General features: G+C 36.1%; 1 protein-coding gene across 1 annotated transcript in view; it reads left to right on the top strand.

Annotated features, from left to right (window-relative positions):
- The window catches only part of LOC105367405 (disintegrin and metalloproteinase domain-containing protein 10), a 167,824-nt gene that overhangs the window by 121,937 nt on the left and 34,952 nt on the right, over nt 1-10,935 (top strand). Inside the window, exons 5-7 of the mRNA XM_011506102.1 lie at nt 2,756-2,999; nt 4,612-4,758; nt 7,032-7,216. Of these exons, the coding sequence (XP_011504404.1) occupies nt 2,756-2,999; nt 4,612-4,758; nt 7,032-7,216 (576 nt within the window). The remainder of the gene's footprint in view (nt 1-2,755; nt 3,000-4,611; nt 4,759-7,031; nt 7,217-10,935) is intronic.

Here is a 10,935-nt window from a genome sequence, read left to right as displayed (position 1 = left end):
GAATGAGATTTTCCTTTGCTTTCGATCCCGTCGCTGAGCTCCTGATTCAAACGACAATCTGCCACGATACGTACGAAATACATTAGCAGAACCGTGAAAAATGCCCGCTCGTAACGGCAAAATTGATGGTCTCGCAAACCGTAGCTTCAGCACGATAAAAATCTCAAATCCATCATCGCGGATATAACGACGAATGCAGAGAATTCAAAATTCGCATATAGAGGAGAATCTTATTTTCACGAGGCGTCGTCTCTCGCATTCCCGTAAAACTCCGTGCTTTTATCTTTCGCGCGAGCCCCGGCAATTTCCAGGTAGATTCAAATACGATCAGGGACGTTCCATCCCGACCGGGACTCGGCATTATACAAATTAATTTATAATGATATAATGATGACGGCCGCGTACCTCCCGTATTCGTGGCGGAAATATTTGTGTCTACAATTAGATGGAGACGAAGGGACGTAAGGCCGAGGCGAAGTCGACGATTACACGGGTCACAAGATAAACTCGCTTACCGGAACACCCGAGATATTCGCTCGAGCTAATTATCTCCTATCGCTCGACCCGTCGCGTTATCCCTTCATTGTTTGCGATTCCCCGACAATCGAATTCGGCGACTCCATTCTCATCAGCCGTCATCTACTTTTTTCCCATTCGTCCGTATATCCCTCCTTCCTCCCGCCAACGCCCCACACTCACTCAAACTTATCCACGTGCAGCACGCCCATACCCGCACGCACGCACGCACGCACTCACTCACTCACTCACTCACTCACTCACTCACTCACTCACTCACTCACTCACTCACTCACTCACTCACTCACTCACTCACTCACTCACTCACTCACTCACTCACTCACTCACTCACTCACTCACTCACTCACTCACTCACTCACTCACTCACTCACTCACTCACTCACTCACTCACTCACTCACTCACTCACTCACTCACTTACTCCCTTGACGCACTTATAATGCACGGCACGCTCACGGTAATAGGGAATTCATGTAATTCTGAAGTGTTCAGAAATTTAGTCGATGCCATGCATTGCCAGACAATGCCAACTCGCGAACTTTTACAGACGCAAATACTATTGAATTTAATTTATACGTACGCACCTTGGTTAATTTTGCTCAGCCAAACTTTAAATCCTGCCCCTATTCGCAAATGCAGTTTACGAAAATTATCCATTTCTCTGACATTTGCGAATATGTAAAAGGGACCCCGCTTTCGTTATTAATAAATACATCTCCAACAGAATGTTTCACTTTATTAATATTATTTGTATGCCCTTACCATTCTTTCATTATTTATTTTTTTTTTTTTTTTTTTGCCCCCTTTTTTTATTATCATTATAATCATTATCATTATGATTATTGTTATTAACATTATTATACTAAAATCAATTGGAATGAACTTTCGATCAATCTTTTCATTTAATTGATATTTTTATTTTCCAATGCTATGCACCAAAATGCAGGTCGCGCCATGGTGTCGACATATTACGTTCTCTCTATCTATTCATATATATTTATAAAATATATGTATTATATTATCGGCATGCACAATATTATATTTTATTTGATCAATTAACTGCTTACCCGTGGCATTTAATTTATTTAGCTCACGGGCAAGTGCTTTGGCTATTTCTAACTTGCCCTCTTTAATCATTATTTATAAAATAATGAGACTGGAGATGTAGAAGTGAAATCAATAGGATTCCGTGATACGAATTGCCAATATGATTAATAATAATTTTAATGCTGTATAATATTGAGACAGGCAGTTAGTTGATTGAGCGAGAAATTATAAGCCAACGAAATAGAATATTTTGGAAAATGTTAGATATATATATATATATCGTTGTCACACGGTACTATTTATTAGTATTACTTTATTACTTTATACGCGAGCATAAAATGAATTTGCATACACGATCTACTGATTAAAATGAAAGCTCAAGTGCCTAATATGAGGAAGAGCACAACATAAAATACGGGAATTAGTGGAAAAAATTTAAAGCCACCCATAATGAACATTTTGGGATTCTTGAATTAAAATAGCTCGTGAGTGTGATTATACGACTTCTCGTTGCATCAATTTCTCTCTCTCTCTCTCTCTCTCTCTCTCTCTCTCTCTTTCGTTTATAATTAAAGCCGTTTACCTTCGAAAGAAAGAAATACGCGATGCATTAGCAATAATAGTAAAGCAAAGCTTTTAAAAAAGCCGTTTCACGGTCTCCCATGCGCCCGTGAATCGTCGCTAGCGGAATACGCGCAGCTCTGTAAATAGTAAAATACACGAAACGGAAATGCCTTGTAATATCATTAGATACTTTCATATAATTCGTTTCTCTTATACTCGATTATTTAGGCAGTCGGAGCCGTTATATTGTTAATCACTTAGAGCTGAATTCTTGCTTATTTGCATTTAAAATGAAAATACACTGTATTTATGCTTGGATTTATAGCAAACGAATAAAATGGCCAAAGTGCTGTGTATTGCAGGCAAATCGATCGCTCCGTTACAGCTGTCCCTCCCCCCCCCTGCCCCTGCCCCTGCCCCTGCCCCTGCCCCTGCCTCACCGATATCCCCTACCGCCGTTGCCGCGAGAGTAATCATTTTATGTGCGCGCATTGGGTGACCCATACAACAGCATTTTTAACCACGAATTCCGAACTTTAATTGGCGCCGCGGGCTTCTTCTAACGACAAAACCATTATTAACCGAGTCTCTCTCGCTGTCTTGTTGCAGAGGACGAGGGTGCGATCGTCCAGGGCGTCGTGACGGAGGATGGGCTGCTGGACGGGAGCGTGGTAACGGGCTTCGAGGAGTACTACATTGAGCCGGCCAGCAGATACCTTTCGGCGATGGGGGACACCTCGCCCGCTTACCACACGATCGCCTACCGCAGCTCGGACGTGGAGAAGCCACCCCAGCCCCTGCGGTGCCCCAGCCAGGATCTCGCCAAGGGCAACCTTAGGAAGTCCATCCGGAGGTCAGTCCCCATCCCCCGATCATCATCTTCATCCTTGGCATCATGTACTAGCGGCACATCGCTCATAAGGCTGGATTGCGTCATGCGCTTGCGCTGTTATCGCTCTTCTCTCGTCGACCATCCAACATCCGATTAATTAGCGTCGGAATTCCGTGTGATGATCGCAGCCTCGGAGATGCTGTCCTCAAAATCTCACTTTTTTATCATCTTCTTAAGCGGGACTATGGCCCTTTTAAAACTCCTCTAATGCTACTTAATCCTTTTTATGGCCTACCGCATTCGGGCATTGCCATTTCATTTCATTTCATTTTGGAATTTGTATTATGTCAATTCAAGAATGTATTTAACGCTTTTTTTGTACGCCTTTTTTGTATTTATTAAATTACGTATTATTTGATAAATATATTGATTGATTGATACAGCGCTGTAATAATAGCTTTTTCGTGTGTTAAATTATGTAGTATTGTGTTAGATGGATCGTTGTTACTTTATTTACTCACAATTATCGAGTTGTCGATGTAAATGACGTTTTTTTTTCCAATTTTAAAATGAATTGTAAAATTAAAGCCTCCCTTTGTCCAGATAATTAGTGAAGTTAACTGGGAGGAGTGAAATCACGTTTATAAAATGGCGGGCATATTAAAGGTATCGTCGTTAAAGAAATTTTTCATTTAATAATTACCGCAAAATTCACGATACCAAAAAAAAAGAATTACCACGCAAACAGCAAATGGGAAACGTTGCATAATATTAGAAAATATTACTAGCCGTGCAGTAAATTTTGCCGTATTGCACTTTACCTACCATGAACACTTTATCCACCATTAAATAAGATTCTTAATGCTTGTACCTAAAAAAAAAACAAAGAGAAACAAAGCATCAACAATAACAACAATATCGTCGTTGGAATATTATAGGATTGATTTTTAATATTAATATAGTTTATTGTACATTTTTCTATAAGTTATCGATGCACATAAATTGCATTATGAAAATTATGATTTAATTTGATTCATAAATTCTGAAATTATTTTAATGAAAAGTTTCCTAATTATATCGGCGAAAAAACTTTCCGGCACTTTTATCATTGGAGCTGCAAATTGTCGAACTGTGGAAAACCCTCGATATAATTAATTTTGCAGTTAGCGGCAGAATTTTGCCAATATGAATGAAACTTATACTTTTTTTTTTCTCTTTTTTTTTTTATATAAAATTAATTTGCTACAATTGTGATTGAAAGAAAGCTTCTCAACGCATTGAAAGAAATATACATTATTTGCTGCAAATGTCGAAGTGCAAAAAAAGATGTTGAAATTTCTGAGAAAAATTCCGCCTAGTTAGAAAGCATGACAATCTACAAGAAATTACAACTCCGTGCAATCATCTTTATGATAAAAAGTATTTAATTATGTACAGATAGGATGAGGTAATTAAGAAAAATAGACGAGGTTACTGCGGATATCGCGGGACACAAAAATAACACATAACGGTTATGCATTGAGCCAATAGCGATACCGTTAAATACGAGGCCCCTTATCGATGAGTCACGATGCCACTGCTGACCATTTATTGTTCAATCGAAATTACTAGTTTCTTATCGAATTTTCCCCAGCCTTGGATCATCAAACGATACATCGGAGCCGTTCTACGAACATTTGCTGGACAATGAGGTTCGATTGCACGGCGGATTCTACTCAAAGGAGTCGGAGGTCGAGGCTAGTCTTTCCAAAAGCCACTTTGATACGGATTACCTCGATAGGTATGTGATCGCACGTAATTTAGAGACATTTTATTGATGGACAGCAGATATATTTATGGCATACCATCACGGCCCTACGTTATTCCGCCTCTTTGCAGTTTGCACATATCGTTTACCGCTTAGACGGTTTACGCGGATAAAATTCGTGCCCGTACGATTTAACGATTTGCGCGAAGCTACTGCGACTTAAAAATATTAATCTGAGTTCATTTGCTACGGTGAAAGTTCCGTAAATTACATGTAATTACATGTTTTTGCGACTTTTCAATCGCACGTATGATTTTCCCCGTCGCTCTACGTAATTCATTTTAAAATAGAAAAAGACAAACCGTGATAATGTGGGATAAAAAAAAAAACGCCTTCTCTTTGAGTACAAATTATTTATTACGATGCAATAAATTTTTTTTTTTTTTTTTTTTTTTTTTTTTTTTCAAAGAATAACAAATGTTTAATTATAATTATACGCAATTAGATGCGGAATAAGCAACTTTCTGTGCGTTAAATTTAAAGATTTATTAGGCCAATTATACATTGGTACTATCCTTCAATATTCATAAAACCATTTAAGCAATTGGAATGCTCGTACGCAATATGTTGTACTAAATTTAATGTTCTAAAAATGCCAAAAGTTATAAATATTTGATACTATATTGATCTATAATTAAATATGTAAAATTAACATTCTCCTATCTTAAAAGCTTATGTAATTTTAAATTATTAAACTATTAAACTATTCATTGAGTGCAGTTAAACTTTTTTCTATTACAAAAAAAAAAAAATCAATACCAAAATGTACTTTAGAATTTCAAGTATAAATTTATATGAATATATTTAACATCGAATATTATAATAATATAATTTCTGTCCAGCATGGGATAAAATTTTTTTTTTTTTTTTTAAAGTATTATGAACGTACAAGCTCAACTTTAGATAAATTATAATATTCTTGTACGTTAATGAATATGTAATGTAAACTTAAACGATTTTAATACTTAGAGTAAACGTTTATTTAGAGTATAATTATGCTTGCGTAATCTTAATTCGTTATACCTTATTAATTGTATGATGCTGCAGATAATAAAAATAGTAATCAGTACATTGAATAACGTAACATAACAATAATAATAATAATAATAATAATAATAATACTCAAACGCGTATCGCATTCGTGGAGAAAAAATTGTTTTTCCCTTTTTTACTAGAAGTAGAAGCTTTTTAAAGTTAAAGTCATTGTTGACTCGATTACAGAGTCCCGCGTATTTATGTTGAAATTATTCAACGGGCAAAATTTCTCAAATATTAATAATTCTCTGCCTATGACAGTCAGTTGTAACTTTGAAGAATGAAGTATAACGTTACACAGCTTAGGGGGAAACTAATACTAAAACCAATACTACGTATTACTATTTCTTTAAACAATAATATATCTTTACATGGCATCGCATCTTAATTATTAGATTATCCTGCGATTCACTTAATATTTGGATTTGCAATAAATATTCGAACATTCCACATTACAAATTCGGTCTTTATCGTGGTGAAATGAAAATTTGTAGTTTGAAGCAGGTAAGCTTGGGAATTGGTATGTAACTCCGATATATCTGGAATTATACCATTTTCATTATACTGGCTTTTAATAATTCATCTACTTTGTCACAATTCAAACGCGTTTCACTTATAAATATCAAAAATTACAATAACATCCCCACGCTTACGCGTAATAACATTCGTTTTACTCGTGCGCGAGTCAATGCGTAGTTACCAATTGCAATCCTACGGCTAAGCACGTTGCTCTTCATAATCGCGAAATTAGTTTAGCCATAGTTTGACAACAAACAGTCTGTCTTCAGTGATTACCTAATCTTGCTAGACTAATGCTATCAGCATAGTCCTCGGCACCAGCAAAGTTTCCAGGCGCGCTCGCGTATCGCCTTGCTTTCCACTTTACACCCCCGTAAAGTGAAAAATAAGATCGCCAGCTACGATTAAATAACAAAAGAGACTCACGAGCCCGCAGTACGGAAATAACGAGGGACAGAGTGGCCGGTGAGGGCGAAGAAAGGAATGAGGCAAATTAACTATTAGCCAGTATCGCGCCACGCGTACAACGTCATCAGCGCCGAAGGTCCCGAAAAAGAAAAAGCGCGATAATTGAAAAGCCTCGTACACGTAAACAGTGCCACTGAACTGATAAGCATCATCTCGCCTATCTCTCTCTCTCTCTCTCTCTCTCTCTCTCTCTCTCTCTCTCTCTGTCACAACTTTCGTCGCAGATTGTACCAGGAGCGCTATGTGAGGCATCTGCATAAGCGAGCCACCGTGGATCCGCGCAAGACCACGTGTATGCTGTATCTGCAGGCAGATCATCAGTTCTTTGCGCGATACGGCACCGAGGAGGCCTGCATCGAAGTTATGACGAGGCACGTGCAAAAAGTCAACTCGATCTACAAGCACACAGGTGGGTGTTCTCGTATAACTAGTATGTAAAACAATGTTTCGTTACACCGTCCACCCCACCCCATCCCACCCCTTATAACCAAATCCCAATCCAGGCCTAGCCAGCAGCTACCCTCGCTTCTGACAAACCCAACTCCTCCTCGTGTCACTTCCTCCCACACTCGCTCGCTCCTTCATTCCTTCTCTCTGTCGCCTAAACCGGTGCCTGACTATGCAAATTAACCGACCACTTATTGTGTTAACGATTTCCCGATCCCTATCAATCGGAATTATGCTTGTATAATATATTAAGGGCTACACGCCACACAATACCCTTAAATTATGAAAATACTTTAAATCGTGTAAATTCCATGTGTTTTATGCAACGAGGGGTGATCGCGGTAAATCACTTGCCCCATTGAGGGGAGGTCGATATGTTGTCGTCCAACACTATCTGTCGAGGCTAATAATTTTGTTATCGTCGAAGGCAGTTAACCCAAAAGTCAAAAGTCTTGTCAAAGGACTTTAAATGGTCTAATTCTTTTTCAAAATTATCCTCAAGCTTTATGAATAATAGCGAGGACGGACTGACAATCTCGAGAAAGTATACTTGTGGCGAAATTGTTCCTTGCCTACTTTTCACTTATTAATTCTAAAGTGCAGCTCACTCGACATTTATAACCATCAATGTGCATTAAATTTATGTAATAATCTCGATGTAATCTGCATTAATTGCAAATTGTTTATTATAAATTTCATACATGTTCAAATTCATTATTTGGCAATTCATTATTCGTTCAATTAACATTCAATGTTCTATATCTTGAAAATAATTATAATTAATAATAGTAATTAATAATTTTTTCATTTTTCTTTGCGTTTTCAATATATTCAAACATTATGTTGGAAAGTCTCGTGAGTATCTGATCGACTATTCCATGATTATATAAACAATAATAATAATAGACTCATGCTGATAAACGATATTAATAACAAATACTGTTTTATAAATTTAAACATACTTGGATTATTATTAGAGTTGTTGAATAAATTAATATTTAATTAATCCCACGTGATGCTTATTCAATTTTTATATTTATTGCTTTAAAATCATACAACTCACAAAGTAAAACCATGAAATAAGCACGTTTTAAATTAATTCCTCCTCATATGTTCCGATCTAACTGCATTAACTTTGGAATTATTTTCTGTAAAATATGTTGTACTTGAAATAATGATACGATTAATTTGAGCGTTTTGAAATAGTGCTCATAGCATACTTAGAGCATGAAACTATTTAATAAAATGATTTGTTGGTTCAAGTACTTTTACACGCGCATTATCTTTATTTTACAATTGCAATTTGCTGATAACTTCCGTGCCAAATACTTTACAGCTTAAGTTTTGAATAAAGAATTTGATAGTTGAAGTTACTCAAATATTCCAATGATATTAATGATTCACTAGAGCCTTAGATATATTACTATTTATATTATTATTTATAACTAATATCAGCACTTATAATGCAATAATAATATTTTAATACGGCGTAGTGAAGAAATTATAAGAGCAATATTTCGTGGAAGTTGAATAGACTCGAATGGAATTAGAAAATTCGATCGATACCAATGAGACTTCTCACCACGTCTAATATTTTTAATTTCTGAAATTATTTTAAATTGTGAAATGGTTATCAAATCTCGTTCGTTATGCATTGAAAATTTCTACGACAATAGTACAATCATCAACAATAAATAATTGAGCTACAAAAGACCATTGCAATTTCAGACTTTTACTACAGACAGTATCACTCCACGTACCTTCGAATATCACTCTTCGAAGAAAAGTAAAAGGAAACAATTATAATTAATCGACCGAGTGCCGTGTATCTATTATCAGTAGGATTTAACTCAATTATAAAATATATCCAAATCTACCGAGGATTTTCCAACCAACGCTGATAATAGTTGGACGAAGTTCTTTCAATCACTCGCTTTTCGAAATCGCAATTTGCCATTTCAATTCCACTTTTTTTTTTTTTCTCCTATAAAAAAAAAAAAAAAAAAAAAAAAAAAAAAAAAAAAAAAAAAAAAAAAAAAAAAAAACAAGGACCTGTATTTATAAAAGGAGATAATATAAAGGCAGAACAATTCTTTTGATTAAACTTTTCAAAACAAATATTTAGTTATAATTGATGCATTGCAAATATCCTCGCCTGCATATTTCGATGGAATGATTTAACGCAAATATACATATATATATATATATATACATATATATACACATATATATGCAGATACTCCCACAGGATTTAATCTTATATTAATAGCAAGACCTCGCGATAATCCCTTATCAGAGAGACATTCCTTCCTTGTCCCTTTGACGCATATATACGTAGTCGCACGTCATAGTCCTCTCGGTCGATTGGTTTTTTTTTTTTTTTTTTGTTTTTTTTTGTTTTTTTTTGTTTCTATTAAACAATGATTTGGTCTATATTGATTGACTAGGGAGGAAAGCTCGAGCACTCATCGCTCCTCTATTCCATGTATTTCACATACGCTCGGGAAAGCCTCGGTCATTCCCTGCTCTCACTTTTTCACTCCCTCGCTCTCTCAATTCTGCTAACGCACAAAGCAACGGAATTTCGCTGTTGCACTCTCGAAAATCGGCTTAAGGTTTTATAGAGATTTGGAATTGGGTCAGTTAAGGCGGAGGCAGCCGACCGCCCATTCGGAGATAATGATTTTCTCTGACTTTGTGTGACTTTGGCGAAAAGAGCGCGGCACTCGGAATTTCTCCCGATTTTAATATACAAACGCTTGCGCTACTTTAGTTACTCGGACTGACGAGTGTCTATTGTCTTTTAGAATCGAGGTTAGCGCGCATTAGATGACGAATTACAATAATTTGACTTGCAATGAGCCTAGATTGCCAGATTGACTTTCTTTCGCGAATCACCACGTGTTTTGTGCAACTTTACTATACTTTCGAGGAATATCCTTAATAATTAATATGCGTTTACAGCTTTACCGATGTATGTGTGCTATTTGTCGATTTGATAATACGAACGTTTCTGAACTTTTTGTCATATCCCCATTGGGGGATTTATGAGATAATTAATGAGAATAAATATCTTCAATTCTTTATAAAATAATTCATTACAGATTTCTGGATAATCTTATTCCCGTATTTTTTACTATTCCATATGTTTTTATTTTCAACATAAGAACACAATAAACGTGGTAATTTAATATGAAAGTAGTTTGATAAATGGTGAGATCGTTTTCTTATAAAATATAAGGTGCGCTACCGCCGACCGAAGAAGTCTATTAATAAATTGAATTTTCTCAATATTCTTTTTCGAATAAACACCCTGATCACGAATATTAACACTTTTTGCAAAAGGCATGGCTTTCGCATTTAACGGCATACATTTTATACCCAAGGGTTTGCAATTTGGCGTACTTGAAAAGTACAATTCACCCGCCAAGTATGAAAAATCAATATAAAAAAAAAAAGGGAAAAAGAATTAGTAAAATGAATGGGCGATAGATAGGGGCGATAAGAGAAAAAGGAGCGCAACGTTCAAGGGATAAAAGAATAATAAAATTAAAAAAGAGTAGAAGAGATATAGAGAGGGGGGAATGGCAGGGATGATCAGAGTAGTGGACTAATCGGAAAAAAGCTCGACAACGGGCAGAAAATCTAGAGAGGCAATTAAGGGACCTAAGTTTGCTTCAG

The sequence above is a fragment of the Ceratosolen solmsi genome, unplaced genomic scaffold, assembly GCF_000503995.2.
Source record: "Ceratosolen solmsi marchali unplaced genomic scaffold, CerSol_1.0 scaffold7, whole genome shotgun sequence".
Lineage (NCBI taxonomy): Eukaryota > Metazoa > Arthropoda > Insecta > Hymenoptera > Agaonidae > Ceratosolen > Ceratosolen solmsi.
This window is presented reverse-complemented; position numbering and strand designations above follow the sequence as displayed.